The following is an 18,332-nucleotide window of genomic DNA, read 5'->3' as shown; positions in this document are numbered from 1 at the left end:
TAATAAATCCTAAATTAAACATAATATTGACAACAAAGGAAAAAAAACATTTAAAACTTGAAAAAAAAAGTTATATTTTTTTCCCTAAATTATTCATCTTCGTTACCATCTTATATATAATTTGTCAAGTCTTCTCGAAGTTACCTGTATTTTCGAAGTTACCTGTATTTTCGTTGGTCTTGATATCAACGACTCTCTATATATATTTTGTTGTCCCTAGTTGAAATTGGTGTCTAGGTTCCATAGCCGAATACTCTGCAATATTTCGTTATTTATCTTTAATCACCATGTTGTGCATTATGATACATGCATACATATCGCGGAGAGTTTCTAACTCATACGGGCGTGCCGCATGTTTAACTATGTGTCATTTTGATTTCAGAACTCCGAAAACATGTTTCATGTCCATATGTGCTCCTTTCTGTTTTCTCTTGAAAATTTTGTCTCTTGGGTCTACCGAGTGTCAAAACGCCTTCACAAACGTGGAATATGGTGGATATATTTCATCCATAAGGTAATACCCAAACTTATACTCATGTACATTCACTGTGAAATGAGCATATGATGTCTTTCCTGAAAAAGATCACCGAATATTGATAACTGATCAAGAACGTTTACGTTGTTGTTGGAACTCACAACCACGAGGAAAACATGTCAAACCTATAAGTCTTGGGAAGCAACAACCTTTAATATTAATGAAGGAGCTCCATGGATGACCACTTGTGTGTTGGCATTTCCATGCCACAGGACAATTTCTCCATGTCCACTTTGTGCAATCAATGCTTCCAAGTATACCCAGAAAACCATGTATTTGTTCATGCAATGCATATAGTTGTTGCATATCTTTTAATGAAGGTTTGCATAAGTATTTGTCACTGAATGTTTCGACAACACCTCTCGCCAGTCTATACAAACTTTCTTGTGTAGTTCTCTTGGGTATTCTCATATAATCGTCAATAGAATCAGGTGACTCCCCTATAACCATAATCTTAATTGGCGAAACACATTTCTGCAACCCTCTGAAACCTTACTTACCTCTAACATTGTACCCAATTTGGGAAAATTATACCTAAACATATGTTAAATATGTACAAAGGTGTATTTATTTTATCTAAAAGCTATATTATAATTTACAAAACTTGAAAGAAACGATATCTGCTTTCCAACGCATTGACTATCCGTTCAAATACATTATTTCGCGAACGAAACCTTTTTTTGATGGTAGACACAATTATCCTCAAAATAATTGTTAACTAGACATCTGTGTCCTTCTTCGCGATCTCTATTTAACGTCACACCTCATGTGAGTAGTGGAGTTAGATCTGGTTGTAGTAGCACGTCCGTAGAATACTGTTACATCACAGTCACAAAGATATCATGTTCGTGGTTATCATCGTTGAACAAATGAAACGGATCAAAATGATATATTTTTGTTTTGAATTATTGAAAGTTTATATAAAATAGAAAAGAATAAAAGAAAGTGGTAAAAATTAAAGTTTTGTTTATGTATGTATATAGGTAATTATTTTTATTTTATGAAATATACAATTTTAAAATTGTCCATTGCAAGCCAAACGGTCGAATTTTTCCTGTTACCATCGCAACGCACACCTGCGTAAGTCGTAACGCTGGAAAATGTGCACTCGAGGTGGTGTTTCCCGCATTGTAACACTGGTATTTGTATATCAACATGGTTGGGTGTTGCCCATATCCAATAGTCTAAAAGAAAATGTACATAAGTAAATTTCATTTTACTCTTTGATGGTTACTTTATTACAACGACTATAAAATTGATTATTTGACTTTTAGTTAAATACATACCCAGATTCGATCTATTTGTTCATATATCATAAACTAATTACTTGTCCATGAAAGTTTGGACGAAACTTGTTTCACCCTCCCATTTTGACACACAAGTGTGAGACGTATTACACTTTATATGGGTGGGTTGGGTCAAGCTCGTACACAAATCGTACATTGTTTACCCTAGGAAGAGCATGTACCATGCCAATAAAGGTTTTGGTTGACCAATCCCAACTTGGTGAAATTGTTTTGTGGTTGATATGTGTTTCATCCTTATTACTCCTTAGGTCGAAGAGACTGGTAACACTACTAGCACATTGTTACTAAAGATTTTTTAGTTTTTTTATGACACATAGGTTTTGCATATATAGCACAAAAAATATAGAGATTGGTAGTGTTTGATTTTAAATAGGTTTTATTTTGAAAAAGAAAAAAAAAAAACAAACAACCAATAGTTTTGTAGACAAAAGGTAAGCAACCAATAACAACCCAATAATCTTTTTATCTCTTCTCGCCGAGTCCATAACGACCCATAGCTAGCGACTTAACTAGCGAGTCTTTAAGGGAATGGTTTAACATTGCTTGAGAGACTCTTTTGGCGAGAGGGGTGGCGAGGCCACTCCCTCTAGCCTTATAAGATATCAATCATCATCCGATATCATGCTTCTTTTTGTCCATGTAATTTCTTGTAGAATTGTAAACACCTACTCATGTACAAATTTTGAGAGAATTTGAGTCGATTGGCATATAGATCAGGAAGATGACCTAAATAATACATCACGCATGAGACCACATTTGAAACATATAAGTATTCCGAAACTGACCAATTCCAAAATAGATGACCATTTTGTTATATATATACTTTTTTGACAAATAAATGAAAATACAGGGGTGCTTAAAGTAATGATTTCACATATGAATCTTTCAATTGGATATCGATGGAGTTATAAAAAACCAATAAAAAGGGTGAAGTAAGCAAGGCAAAGAAGAATGGCTTGAATCCACGTCGATACCCGCTCAATGGGTGCGCATTACGCCATTATCGTTTTCCCCAGATAAAAGTTGACGCCAAATCTTGATTTCCAAGAGATTCTTTTTGTAAATCTTGTATTTTATGCTCTAAATGTTGTACTTTTATTCGGGTTTAGAGCTTTTTGCTCTGGACTCCAGGAACTACCATATATATAAAAGGAAACATTGTTGAGCAGGGCGGTATTCACCATTGTTAAACCTTTGTTTTCTTGTGCTTTAAACTGTTTCATTACTGTTGTTTAGTGAGCACGATTTTTGTCGTTGATCTTCGGTTTCTTCGTTGTGTGTGATTGTTTGATTCATTTATGAGTAGTTTTTGGATGTAAGCGAGAAGCTAGTTTATCGTGGTTAGGGAGACGTTGTGGTGAAGGAATGGTGATGGAAGGAGGAGATACCGAGAGTTGTTGTAGTAGCAGAGCTTCGGAGGCGTCGCCGGCAGCGGTTGCGAGTAGGAAGCGGAGACCGAAGGTTGAGGTTTATCAGGAGGTTCTTCGCCGACTTAGAGAGTCGGATTGTGAAGAGGCATGTCAACCTGGTTTTGAAGATCAGCTATGGTCTCATTTCAATCGTCTTCCTGTTAGGTAATTTTGAATTCAGTCGTCTGAAGCCCTAAATTTCTCTTCATTCGAGTGATTCGTTATGGAATTTGTCAATATATTGCATCATCAAATGAAGACAATTCTTCAAAACAAGGTGATTATGTCAAAACTTACTGCAATTCGTCAGATGTTCAGCTGGTATTTTTACAAACAGTTGGTGTACGAAATTCACATACTAATTTTATCCCGTTTTTGAATTTGAATCCTGTTCTTCTACAGTTTCATTCTTCTTTTGGAATCTAAAGTACGTTAAAATTCGTAAAGCATAATTTCAATAGTAGAAAAGGCAATGGTGTGTATATTCTTAATTTCTTATTACCTACTCTACTCCATCCTTTCAGGAAAGATAGATACCTTGACCATGGAGGTGAAAACCGACCAATTTCAGATTTCAACCATTAAACTTTATGTGCTTCATAAATTATCTCGACAAGTTTTGCATTAACCTTTTTCAACAATTACTAGAATTGGAAAATTTCTTCTGTTGAATCTATGACACATTTGAAGCTCAAGTTGTCTCTAAAAAATACTATATTTGACCTTAAAAGCTTAAGAGTGCATATATTTTACTCGAAATTGACAAAGTCTTGTTTTTTTATGCTCACCAGTCTAATTTGATGGCAAACTTGTCGTTTTCAAATGTGTTAAAATATACCCAAATTATTGTAGTAGTTGTGGAGAGCTTGTTGTTGGGATCTTTAGTCAAAAGCAGATTCTCAAGTATTTTAAACAGTAAATTTATTCTTGTATCCCCTTCACAAAGCTACAATTACTTAAATTTACAACAGTTGATTTCTTGGGATCCAATGATGAATGATCATAACTCTGGTGCCATTTTTTTTTGAACCATTTCTATCACTAATATCATAAAAAAATCTTTGCAGATATGCTTTGGATGTGAATGTTGAAAGAGCACAAGAAGTTCTTATGCATAAAAAGTTATTACACATGGCACATGACCCAACTACTAGACCTGCATTTGAAGCTCGCCTTATTCAGGTATGGAAAATAATAAATAATAAATTTACTAATGTAATATAAAGGGTGTTGATTACTTGATTTCATGTACAAAGTTTTATAAAAAACTTTATCATGCAGTTTCATTCTAGCACTGATGAAAATGGTGGTGAGTCTAATTCAAGCTATACAAAGATGAATGATGCTCAAATTTCTATCCATCCACTCAGGAAAAGGCATGATTTGAAAAATTAACACCTAAATCTTGCTTTCAAGTTATAACACAAAATAATTATTAAAAACTTTTTAATTTTTTTACAGCAATCATCCACCACCTGCATTTGGTGTAAAATCTGCTTTTGAGGCCAATAAATCGAATCAAGAAGGTGGAATCAAAGTTATGAGTGCAAACCAGCACTTATTTCGGTAATATTTCTGAAAGGTTTGATTCTATTTGATTATTATGTTTTTGTTTATTTGTTTTTTGCTCAATTCTTTGTGTGTATTCTTAATTATTTTTGCGATATAACAACAAGACTTTCAAAATCATGTAGGCCTTTGCATGAAATTACAATCTCAACAAATGATAAACCTAAACTCCTGTGTAAGGTACTTACATTCCTTTTTTTTTTAAAACTTACAAATACATTTATATACAACAGTTATTGTATTAAATATTAACTATAACTATAATCTCCTTTCATTGTGATTTGTATTCAGTTGACTTCACTTCTCTCTGAGATTGGCTTGAATATTCAAGAAGCTCATGCCTTTTCAACAACCGATGGTTACTCATTAGATGTCTTTGTTGTTTATGGTTGGCCTTATGAGGTATTTCACTATATTTATTTATTAAATATGATAAAAAAAAATTGTCAAAATTTTAGCCCTTCTTTCAGAAATTGTAATTTATTTCCATATATTTGTAGGAAACTGAGAAACTCAGAGATGTACTAGCAACAGAAATACCAAGGGTTGAGGTGGTCAACCTCCTACCTTTTTAAACCATTTTTACAGCATTAGGAGGGCATTTACGTCTTTTACACAAACAAAACATCTAGACCAAGTCTTTGTTCCACCTTTTCGGGTGGGACCCTAAAACCCTATAACCCTAAACCCTAAACAATGAAACACAGTAAAACCTGTTTTGTCTTGTTATGTCCAATGGGGCCCACATTTTTGTTTCTTACATGTTGAAGTTGAATGCAGGATGTACCATGGTCAAAAAATTCAAAAGTGTTGACTTTTAAGGAATTGGAGAAAAAGAATTTTCAAGAAAGTGTAAAGATGCCTGTGGATGGGGGTGATGTTTGGGAAATTGATGTTAAACTTTTGAAATATGAATACAGAATTTGTGGTGGATCATATGGTGATTTGTAAGTTGAATTTATCCACAAGTTATGTATCATAAAATTCGTAACTACAATTCCATTTTTCTAATTATTATTTGTTTCTTTATACACAGGTATAAAGGTACATATTGTACTCAAGATGTGGCCATAAAAGCTCTCAAAGATGAGTATTTAAACGAAAATGTGCAAAGAGAATTCGCTCAAGAAGTCTATATAATGAGGTTTGTTACATTCATTTCCCCCCTTCAAGGGCTTTTTAGGTATTTTACACTCATAAAAAATTTCACCTTGCAGGAAAATACGCCACAAAAACGTTGTCCAATTTATAGGTGCATGTACAAAACCTCCAGATCTTTGTATTGTTACAGGTGATTAATTATAAATAATAATGCTTTTGAAATTTGAATTTTGGCCCTGAAATCTTTTTTTTTTTTTTTTAGAATATATGACAGGTGGAAGTGTGTATGATTTCCTACATAACCAAAAAGGTCATTTTGATGTGCCAGCTGTACTCAAAATAGCAATTCTTGTTTCAAAAGGAATGAATTACTTGCATGAAAATAACATAATCCACAGAGATCTTAAAAGCGCCAATCTTTTGATGGATGAAAATGGAGTAAGCAAACTAAAATTCTTCTAAATTGCTTAAATTTTTTATTAATTCATATTCCATTAAATTATTCTGCTTCTTTTTTCACAGATTGTTAAGGTTTCTGATTTTGGAGTTGCTAGAGTGCAAAATAAATCTGGAGTTATGACTGCAGAAACTGGAACTTATCGATGGATGGCTCCAGAGGTTATAATTTTTTTACCATAATATCAATTATTTTTAATAATATATTGGTAAAAAGAATATATAAAATATAATATTTGTATTGTTGAAGGTTATTGAACACCGGCCATATAATCACAAGGCAGATGTCTTCAGCTTTGGCATTGTCTTGTGGGAGCTCTTAACACGGAAGGTTTGACCAAAGTCAAAATAAAAAAATTAATATTTGAATATAAAGATTAAAGAAAATGAAATCTAATATTTGATCAAAAAGACGTAAACCGACTAATCTTAATTGGCAGCTTCCATATGCAAACTTGACTCCACTTCAGGCAGCGATAGGTGTGGTACAAAAGGTATATATGTTCCCATAATTACCAAAATGCCACAGGTTTATTGATTTGTTATTTATTTGAAACATTGCCTTAAATTTAGGGTTTAAGGCCTGTGATTCCAAAGCATACTCATCCAGGGATTGTGGGACTACTTGAGCAATGTTGGCAGCAAGATCCGTCTCTGAGGCCGGAATTTTCCGAGATAATCACAATCTTGATGAATTTGTCTAAGATGGTAAATATTTAAGGAGTCTTTCAATGATAAAGGGTATTTACGTCTTTTCCACACAGCTCACGTGTCAACTATTTGAGTGTGACAAAGAATTGTAATTTTTTGTCTCGTTGACATCTGTGGCATGTGTTGTGTGTTATGTTATGTCATGCGTAAGAAATGGGACCTACGTGTAGGTACTAGAAGAGAAAAGATCTATCAAGAGAAGAAATATTGTAGAAGCGGATGATGTATGATGTATGATGTATGATGTATGATGTATGATTATCACCACATCCTTTGAATAGCGCGTAAGTTTGAAAGTAACATAATAGGTAACTTCTCGACCCTTTAATAATTTTGTTTTGCTAGTTGTATGTAGTACTGTTTTTTGTACCATATCTTTCCATTCCTAGAATATGTGAAAAAGAATTTGGGTAGCTGTGAGGAAGAGGTTTTTAGCAATGCTTGTGAAAAGTTGTTAGTACGATGTATAAACATATAAGCATACACGGGCATACGATTTGTATCTATAATGTATCATATATCGTTATGAGAAGTTCGATGGAAAGATTGATCAGAAGTTATTGGAAAGACGAATTTTGTTGGTGTTTTGAAGGAAATGGTACTAATGTATGTGATTTAAAATTAATCGTAGTGATGGCAAACACGGTTGATTGATTCGTAGGAACTCGGTTTAATCAAACTTATAACCAAATATCATATTTTAGTTGAAATACAATAGTTGTAGGCGAGGGGTTTGAATTATTTTGGCGTGAATACAATGTCTTCCTAAGCATATCTTAGGGTGGTCGGAAGTGATGACAAGGTCTAATAAATAGCTTTGAGGCGATTTTTTTATTTCGAATCAACTATATGGATGAAATATCTAATTGAATGTAATCTTTATTTAGACCTAAGTTGCTATGTTATTACCAAATGAGTTCTTGGCAAGGCATGTGAGTTGAAAGTAGTTCTTAAAATCACAAAACAAAATGAAGACAAGGAAAAAGTGATAAGGGTTAACAAAAGATATGTTGGGTGTCCCAAATTTTGAATGTGTCACATTGGCAAAAGTTAAGCCTGTATTCTTTCCCGAAAATGTAAAAGGTTTTAAAATGGGGCCGTGAACTCACTTCCGAAGCGTGCTTTTAAATAGCGTGTTTTTGTTGAAAACTCGAATATCAAATAGGAGTGTTTCACCGGATTTTTGGTCGAAAAAGGTAGGGAAATATTTCGCCGGAAAGAGGTCTGTGGTTGCCAAAAAACGTAGACGGTTGGTTGTCGGCCGGAAAATGCAGCGTTTGGAGTTAGGCGGTCGGAGTCGGAGGCAAGGGAGGGTCCTCAGAGGTTAGGTCGGAGCTGGGGGTAGGCAGGTGGGTTGATCAATGGTGGTAGTGGCAACACACGGTGGTTGGCAGTGGCTCGTCGGCCGAAAAATGGATATATATATATATATATATATATATATATATATATATATATATATATATATATATATATATATATATATATATATATATATATATATATATATATATATATATATATAGAGAGAGAGAGAGAGAGAGAGAGAGCTAAGTTCAAATGTTTTTAGCAAGTATTGTGTGTCTAAATGCACCAATGAGAATTCAAAAATAATTAAATCACTAATAAATAATAAAAGGGTATAAGAGTAATCTACACTATAATTAATTATGGTAAGAGAAAATAAAATCAATAAATATCCCATTAATTTAGGTTATCAGTTTCATATAACACCACCACCGATTCCCCCTACTTCTCTAAAAATGATCGTTCTAAACACAACTCCAAACCTCATGATTTCCAGTCAAGCATCCACACGCAAACATGATCTGAAACATGCTTCTATTCGTGAAATACAAGCCTGTCGGAATACAGGCCTTGAACTCGTCACCGTGCTTCGGTGAAAACAGAAACACCACGAGCTCATCAACCTTCGAGGCGGCAGGCAGCGGATGCCGGTTTCTTGCTGCGGAGAGGAAACAGGAGAAGCAAGAAAACTGGAACAGTGTCGGCAGAGCCTCAAGAGGCCGTCGGTGGCCTTGTCGGTCGAAACACGAGTGTGAAGGGGGTGGCGGTTCACGTCTTCAACAGCAGCTTCGCAACACCGGTGGTGGAGGCAAAAGGTTGGCAGCGGTGGAGGAAGTAAGAGGGGTGAAGATGGCGGCTGGGTAAACTCCGAATGGATCGTGGCGGCTAGAGAGAAGACGAGTTAGGGTTAGGGTATGGGAGCTTAGCGCCGACAAGAGATCCAGAAACAAAGAAGAAATACTCTCCGGATCGGTACCATACTTTTGATACAGGGGAATTCAAGATGATGTCCAGAAATTACACAACCATTGACAACCAGAATCTTTTTGGATCTGTTCCTGTAAAACTTCTCCTCTTCTTCAATTGCGTTTTCATCACTTCGATACTAGATCTGAACCCTAATTTATTCGTTGGTAGCTGGATTATATTGTAAGCATTAAGTAATTTGGTTGTTGGTTGTTGCCGATTCAACTCTCCAAACCTTTCCCCCATCTGGAACACAAGGCAAAATATCAGGCGTTTCTGGACCTCCCCGCGATGCCGATGGTGTGTGTTTAAATTCTTTAAGCATCTTATTAGTTTTCAACTATCTACTGCAATTTAGTAACTTTAGTTAATGGATCTCATTTAGTTCAGCTACATAGTTAAATCCATATAAACTTCATGAGTTTTAGGGCTTAGATTACTAGCATTTTAAGTGTCTTCTGGATTTGAATGCATCATGACTTAGTTAACCTATCTAAAACCTTAGCCAATTGGAAAACAAGACTCATGTTATTTTAATCCTCCTAGCAAACTACCAACTAATGAACAACTATCAGTTAGACTTATTAGAGATGTAATCTTTGTAATATTTTCTCTTCAGATACATTCTCAAAGCCAGTATCTGGTTCATCAGAAGCATAACAAAGTAGTGGTTGGTTCAAGGTATTCACAGTTGCTGCTTACCAGCCTTACTTTGATGTTGACACATCCGATGTTTTAGAAAGAATCAAAGATTCCCTCTTGCCCTTTGGAGGAAGCTTCAATGAAAAAACCGCTAGCAACCCAGACTTGTAAGCTTAAAACGGGAGGGAAGATCATCGGGTTCAAGTCTCGTGCTCCTATCTACCCTGGCTTTGGAATTCTTCTTTCAAATTAAATCCGGTAATTACAATTCTCTATTATATCGTTTCTGATAGAATATGTTACTAATTCTTTAAGAATATTCAAAACCATTCTGGAAGAATAGTTTATTCTATAAGAATATTTATTGTTGTATTCTATTATAATGCATTGAATTGTTTACTTTTTGAAAATTGATTATCTTTTCTTTTTGGATTTAGGTTTTGAAGAGGCTAACATTGATGTGGAAAAGGAAGAAAACATATAGAACGAGAGTATATTATACCAGAATGTGTTATGCTACAATGTATAAAGTGTTGCGTAAAAATAATATTCTTTCAGAATAAATTAGTGTTTTTGTTAGATTTTGATGTTTTTTTTTATTTATTTTTTCTTTCATAATGTTGTTATTATTCAATGAATCACAATCATACAATGTAATTATTGTTATATTATTAGTTCAAGAATTGATTTGTGTATTCTTTCAGAATGCATTTACTAGTTTATGGTTGTCATTCTGTCATTCTGACAGAATAAAATCGAAAAATATATTTACAAGTTTATGGTTCGCATTCTATCATTCTGACAGAATAAAATCGGATTTTTAAATTTGAATTAATTTAAAATATTCAAAATTTAAAAAAATAAAGGAATTAATCATCCCTAAAAATCCGAAATTTCCTTTTTTAATATAGGTTAATTGACTAAAATGCCCTTATGTTGAAATTTGTGTGATTATACGGTACATGCTATCATATTCTATTATCATAGACCCTCAGATCATGACCTTTGATTACCATCCGACGGTCCAGATCTGTGCATTCTGACACACAATAGTTAGTAAAAACAAAATAACCTAACCATATATATATATATATATATATATATATATATATATATATATATATATATATATATATATATATATATATATATATATATATATATATCATACATACTTATAAAGCTAACATTTTTTCTTGAATCTCCTGCATTTGAAACCCCATTTTTTAACTTCCTCAAACCACATTCATTTGAAATCTTTATTTTTAACTAATGCAACTCAAGTTTTCTTAATTATGATTTAACACTCAAAAGTTTTATAACTTATATTATGTGTAATTAGCATTTAGTGAAAAGTTTACTATAAAAAAATCAATCTTTTGTGAAGACATGCATACAAATCATATATAAATTTTAGAAAGAAAACAAACTTAAAGGTTTTTGTGTTGGGTTGAGGTCTTATGACCACTTTTGGAGATATGCTAATATATTAGAGCTTTTAATTTGTAAGTTTGTTATACTAATTCGTTTTTATATTGTCTTCGTTTTTGGATTATTGTAATACGGTCGTTGTATATTGTGGTTTAATCGTTAATATATTGATCATATGTTATATAGGGTGATGTCGAAAATATTTAATTAAATATTTTAAATATATTTTTTTGTTTTGTAATTGTACCGTTTGAAAAAAGATAATTAATTAAAACCCATATATATGTTATACTTTCCATCTCTCTCTCTCTCTCTCTCTCTCTCTCTATATATATATATATATATATATATATATATATATATATATATATATATATATATATATAGAGAGAGAGAGAGAGGTCAAAACACTTCAACCAAAATTAATTTAAAATCTAATATTTCAAATGTTTTTTAATAATGATTGTAAAAATTTCAACATGTGTTACTTAATTGATTGATTAATAAAATCATTAATGTTTTGAAACTCCTAACTCTTAAACTTATATTATTTAATTTGTTAGTTAACCAAAATATTTTTCCTACATAAAGATAACATTTTTATGTTTGGTTACTCATATTTGTTTATGTAATTAGAAAACAAGGTGTACATAGAATGACTACTTCAATTTTACATAGAAATCAATATCACTAGAGATGTATGTTGTCTTTAACTGGTGGTAGGAGATCCACATACCCTTTTTAATTATTTATATTAATGTTTAATAATATCTATATTATATTCCTATTCACCTTAATTTTTTAGGTACAAATTAAGGAAGATGATTCTCGGCGCACCAACATAAAGTGAAACGTACGCCTTGCAACATATGTAATTAAAATAAAATATCATATTTACTAATCGACTGATTTTAGAACTCTTGATGATATTTATGTATAATGATATATTTTGTATGACTTCATTCTTAATTTCAATGTTTAATATTTGAAAGTTCATATATGAAACCTTGGATGTTTTTGTGTAATATAAATAGTGTAATACAAAATTTATTAGTTCAATATTTTTTATTAATAGCTCTTTCAAAATACCTTATTTCTCATATTATCCAAAAAAAATATTATAGGACATAATAAAAGTAGATTATATTAATGTTATACAAAAACTTATGATATATATTGGATATTATAAAAGTAAAAGTAAAGTTTATAAGGTATGGACTATATCAGATAGTATCAAAATATAAATTGATGGATTTTTATGTTATTTGATAATTCGGTTAATGCCCAAAACATGACTAAAAACATAAATTCCAACATATTTCTATTTTTTTCCCATAATTATTTTGACCACCTAAATGCATTCTTGCACAATGCGCAAGGTTACATATAGTATGTGTGTGTGTGTGTGTGTGTATATATATATATATATATATATATATATATATATATATGGAGAGAGAGAGAGAGAGAGAGAGTCCAGGAGAAATCGAGAGAGAAATGTGAGGGAGAAAGACCAGATGCACTTTCGATTTATAGTAACATATCTTGGGTGACGTGTGTGGCTGAGAGCGTGCCGTGTGGTGCGTTCTTGGGCTACGCGTCCCGTACGCCCCTATCCGACTTCTTGCGAAAATTTTCAAGTTGTTAGGTTGTCGTATTCGATTTTACCTTCGTAGAACATAAAAATATTCACCTAACGGGTTGCACAACTAGGCAAATGAGTCGTCTGAAAGTACATTAATAGTGGAATCTCATTTGCTACGATTCGACTATATTCACAAAGTGTGAGTTTTTTTTTGTGAAACGAAAAGGTTGGCAATTAAATCAAATACTAGACATTTTCCTTAATTGCAAAATGTTAATACGTTTTTGTAACGAGCTGTGTAGCTAACTTAACGAATCGTTTGAAGATTCATTAATGGGAAAGATAATATTGCTCTGTCTTGGTCTTATCCACAACAATGTTGGTGTTTTTCGGGCAGAAAAAGTTAGAGTTAGAATTAAATACTAGATTGAATGGTGATTAAGGGAAAATTGTTTGAAGTTCCAAATTCATAGTTTAAGGAACCTAACAAAATGTTTGAAGTATCATTTTTACGGTTACAGGTCACTGACTGTCGCTCAACTATCACTCAAATTTCTGTTTTCTTCGGATTGTCATAACTTTTGCATAGGAACTCCGTTTTTGACGTTCTTTATATCCATGGTTTCATAATTTTGTTCACCTTTTGTTTAGTGTATCATCTATGCATGATAATACTTAATACATATATTATTTAAATCATATGTATCAAATCATTACTTTTGTATAATGAAATATATTTATTCATCAACGATCTATACCCATCGAAGCGTAAACTTTATTTTCATTAAAATGAGTGGTATATGTTACATTAAGTCTATTATTATGTTCATAGAAATTGTTATCGACAAACGTTTGAGGTTCAAGATTACATGGAGAATTATCGGAATGTGATTGCAACCTTGATAGTCGTGTGATTGATTTGGTCACTTTGTCATGTTCGTGTTGTGGTGAGGTTCAAGATTACATGGAGAATTAGTTCTTGAAATGGTCTTTGGTTCGTCAACTTTGGCATAAGTTTGCGGACTAAGTTGGTGAGATGGTGCCAACATTTGATTCCATTGATGCTTTGTTTCGGTGGATTTAATGACCAAGTTGTTGCAAACTTTCGCAGATTACTCATAGAGACGGCTTGTGCTATTTTGATTCTGATCCTTTGGACTTATCGGAATGTGCTTGTTTTTAGGAACGTGAAGTACATAAGAGAGCTTATCTTTAATTTCACTTTTCTTTTTCGTTTAGGGTTAATGACCTAGAAAGGTAACGGACTTTGGACTTTGTCCACATTTAGGTAATCATGTTTTTTTCGTTTACATTTGACCAATGAACTTGTTTGATGATCTGTAGTGGTGTGTATGGGGTGGTTTGGCTCGGTTATTGATTAAAACCGAACCATAACCATTATGATTGGTTAATGCATTTTTGTAGCCATTGGGTATGGTTAATATTGGTTATGGTTAATGGTTTTTATCAGTTAACGGTTTTGGTTAATGGTTAATATTGGTTAAGCATAATTTTCAAAATAATATAAACGACGAAAGTATATTGGCATAAAAATGAAAATAGAATACCAAAGTGTAATCGACGCCAATGTTTGTAACTTAACTTATAGTAATAGAATAAAATGTATACCATTAATACTTAGAGTGAGATAACATGTAGACACATTCAATAAAAATATAAAACATTATAAAAATTTGACATTAATAAATTCATATATTGATAATTGATATTAAAATCAAAATAAAGTCAAACATTCATACACGTTCAATATGATTAAATCAAAACTATAAAATAAAAGAGTAAAACATTCATATTATGTGTTACTGGATAAAAAAAAAAAAAAAAGTCAATCACTCGTATGCATTCAATGTGATTAAGTCAAAAACAATAAACAAAAAAAGCCAAAAAAATTCAAAAAAAATACATTCTTAATATATCATAGAGTCAAAAAGAACAAAAAATTAACATACCTAGAAGCCTTGATTATAAAGTCAAAAATCATTCGAATAGTACTATAAAGTCCAAACAATTTTTGATTAAGATTAACAATGTGAGAAGCATTCGATCAGGATTATCAGTGTGAAGATTAAACTAATTGTGAATAATGTTTACAAATTGTAGAATTAGCCGATTAGGAATTTCAATATTAATCAATAATCTAACTCAATGCATGATTGGAAGATTGTGTGTATCTGTGATCAATCTTTGATGGTTTGATTGCTCGTTCGTAACCTGATAAGTGAGGATTAATTGAATATATTTTCAAATTTTTAATGGATCTTAAATAAGTTTGACTATATTATTTTATATATAACCTATAATTTTTATATATTAAAATATAAAGTTAGCGGTTCGGTTAATAATGGATCGGTTAACCTATAAAACCATAACAGAACCGTTAGTTATCGGTTAACAAAAATTAGAAACCGAACCAACGGTTTTTAAAATGGTTCGGTTATTATGGTTCGGTTAATTTGGTTTTGGTTCGGTTTTTCGGTTATTATGCTCACCCCTAATGATATGTTCAAAATAGGGTAATATGATTGGTAATTACGGTAATATTACCCTATTATAAACAGGTCAAAAAAAGTTTATTGGTCAAATGTGTACAAAAAAAACATGGTTACCTAAATATAGACAAAAACCAAAGTTTCTTACCCGTTTTGGTAATATTGGACAAGAATCGTCTCAGGGATTGTGCCCTGGGATTAGGCTCCGACAGTCATTGAACAATTAGGTTAGGTTTGGTCTAACTTAGTTCAGTCTCAGCTAGTCATGGGTTAGGCTGTGTTGCTACGTCTTTAAAGCACATACAACCTAACTCTTTAAGCGTCTACAACCTAACCCCTAACTAGCTTGGCCTAAACTGGGTTGGCCCAAGACTTGATCATCTCCTCATACACAAAGACCGGACAACACGGTTAGCTGCACTTAACATAAAGAACCCAATATTACCAAAATGGGTAAGGAATTTTGGTTTTTGTTCATATTTAGGTAACCATGTTTTTTTCGTACATATTTGACCAATAAACTTTTTTGACCTGTTCATAATAGGGTAATGTTACCGTTAATTATCAGTCATATTACCTTATTTTGAACATATCAAACAAGTTCAATGGTCAAATATGTAAAAAAAACATGGTTACCTTAATGCGAACAAAAACCAAAATCCGTTACCTTTCTAGTTCATTAACCCTTTCATTTAATTGGTTTGGTAGTAGGAACTGTAAAATTTTAAAAATAATATATAAATATATAAATAAACTGGAATGGGTGGATACAAAATACACTCGTAAGCTAATTGTTTGCTCCCTTTTCCTGGAGTCGAGTTAGTTTTGAATACATATAGACGTTAAAAAAAAGCATTAATATAACAAGTAATGCATCTTGTTAATACTATTGTCAAAATATTCTCACTCTCCCTATCTAATATTCATGCCCCTACCTATATAATTATATATTTTTATTTAGGTATTGTGAATGATGATATGATGTTAGATGTGATTTTATGTATGTGATTAGACTTAAAACTTCTTTAAAAAATCTATAAAATCCTTAGGGGTATAGATTATGGCATTACTACTTTATTTATGTAATTTGATATAATTCAATTGTTTCACCTCTCAAACATTTTTATTAGAGGTGTTTAAAAATATGTATCCGGATCCAATAAATACAAAATCCGATTTAAAGTTATCTGAAAATTCGGATATCTAAATTTCAGGTTCCGATTCATATAGCATTTTTGGATATTTCAGATATCCAAAAATCCAAAAAAATATAATATTTTATTTCATTTTTTTAAATTATTAGTTTAGTACGTTTATGTTTTTTTTATAAGGATTAGAGTTCCGTATCAATGTTATAGCCGCAAAAACATATCTTCTCCCGAACACCTTCTTCGTTGACATCTTTTATGCTTTTCTTTTAGGATTTATAAGTTTTCTGGTTTTTATTTACAGTAATCTAGATTTTAATTTGCAAATACTACAAGTTCATGGGAATTGACGTTGGTGGTTTTTATATTTGATCTTTATATTAATTTACATTTGCTTGGTGGTGGTGGGTGATGGTCTTTATATTATGTTGCTAGTTTTTAATATTGATATGTAAATGCTACTCAACAAGAACGTCCTTTCCCAGTAACTATTTTAATGCTCTTGTATTTGATGCTTTAAAAGATTTGTTCTATGTTCTTTATAGAACTAGATTTTAAATTTATTTCAGATTTATTACAGTTTTTTAAGTAAATCTAAACAAAGAAAATAAAATAAGTTTTTGGATAATGGATTTTTGATATCCAAATCACTGAATCAGTATCTAAATTCCGGATATCCATTTTTGAAGAGCCCTATTTTTATTATATATTTCAATAATTATATGTACAATAAAATATATTAAATGTAATTATAAACATCAAATTATTTAAATAATGGCTTAATTTTCTCAAATAATCAATTTGAAAACACACATAAGGCACAGTTTACCTATTATTAACTTATTCGACTCATTCGAACATTTCCTTTTATATCTATTTTCTGGTATTTACTCATCAACTTATTTAACCCATTCACACATTTCCATTTATAGCTATTTTCTTGCATTTACCCATCAACTTATTACACCCATTCGAACATTTCCTTTTATAGCTATTTTCTTGTGTTTACTTTCAACCTGTTATTAATAAATACAAGCCTATATTGTCCTTTTTCATAAATATGATACTATTATCACATTTATATAAAGTATAAAACCAACTTTAACTTGTCAAATCAATTTCCAAATAATTAAATTTATGTTCCAACCAATAACCATGGTTTATCCAACTAAAGCTCTACAAAATTCCAAAAAAATACGTATATTTATTTTTCTACAAGAAATTGAGAAAATATATAATTTTTCCCATTTTAATTCAAGTCTAATTTACACCCATTAAATCTTTATTACCCTTTATTTTTTTTATCCATGACTAAGTATTTTATACTTTGTTCGACATGTATCCGTTCACTTGATACTAATTGATAGCAACAACTAGCTTCAAGTCTCTCTCTTGTTTATGCAAAAAGACGAGAATACCCTTTTTATCCACGTCATCAAACAGAGTTCTAAGAAGTTTGTCTAGTTTTATACTATAAAACAAACTTACACGACACAAAATGGGAACTAAGTTTTCTATTACAAGAGTAATAATAGTCTACAACATCTTAAAAAAGAAAAGGTTGAATTAGATTGAGATGATATTAAGGCATATGAAAAATGAAAACCTAGAGCAAAATTTCAACAGGGAAGACACCCTATTGGTTTTTTTCGAA

The 18,332-nt window shown here is 31.7% G+C and overlaps 2 protein-coding genes and 1 long non-coding RNA gene across 3 annotated transcripts; 2 read left to right on the top strand and 1 right to left on the bottom strand.

Moving 5' to 3' along the window:
• Positions 1 to 463: 463 nt before the first annotated feature.
• On the bottom strand, positions 464 to 985 carry LOC145016265 (uncharacterized). The gene is made up of 2 exons (XM_078974641.1): positions 685 to 985; positions 464 to 573 (listed from the first exon to the last, which is right to left on the bottom strand). Exons 1-2 carry the CDS (start codon positions 983 to 985, stop codon positions 464 to 466), a joined length of 411 nt encoding a protein of 136 aa, XP_078830767.1.
• Positions 986 to 2,792: 1,807 nt separating this feature from the next.
• LOC145015128 (serine/threonine-protein kinase STY46-like) lies at positions 2,793 to 7,655 on the top strand. Its single transcript, XM_078973576.1, has 16 exons — positions 2,793 to 3,416; positions 4,319 to 4,433; positions 4,533 to 4,627; positions 4,713 to 4,817; positions 4,946 to 5,000; positions 5,112 to 5,222; positions 5,321 to 5,371; positions 5,601 to 5,767; positions 5,857 to 5,964; positions 6,038 to 6,111; positions 6,184 to 6,359; positions 6,444 to 6,539; positions 6,628 to 6,708; positions 6,818 to 6,871; positions 6,951 to 7,085; positions 7,259 to 7,655. The coding sequence occupies exons 1-16, from the start codon at positions 3,208 to 3,210 to the stop codon at positions 7,316 to 7,318; spliced, it is 1,692 nt and encodes a 563-aa protein (XP_078829702.1). The 5' UTR covers positions 2,793 to 3,207; the 3' UTR covers positions 7,319 to 7,655.
• Positions 7,656 to 9,565: 1,910 nt separating this feature from the next.
• Positions 9,566 to 10,574, top strand: LOC145013935 (uncharacterized). Its single transcript, XR_013665315.1, has 3 exons — positions 9,566 to 9,662; positions 9,982 to 10,262; positions 10,442 to 10,574. It is a non-coding gene; the product is annotated as an uncharacterized LOC145013935 (long non-coding RNA).
• Positions 10,575 to 18,332: the final 7,758 nt, after the last annotated feature.

Source organism: Lactuca saligna, chromosome 9, assembly GCF_052625555.1.
Source record: "Lactuca saligna cultivar CGN05327 chromosome 9, ASM5262555v1, whole genome shotgun sequence".
In the NCBI taxonomy this organism is placed as follows: Eukaryota; Viridiplantae; Streptophyta; class Magnoliopsida; order Asterales; family Asteraceae; genus Lactuca; species Lactuca saligna.
This window is presented reverse-complemented; position numbering and strand designations above follow the sequence as displayed.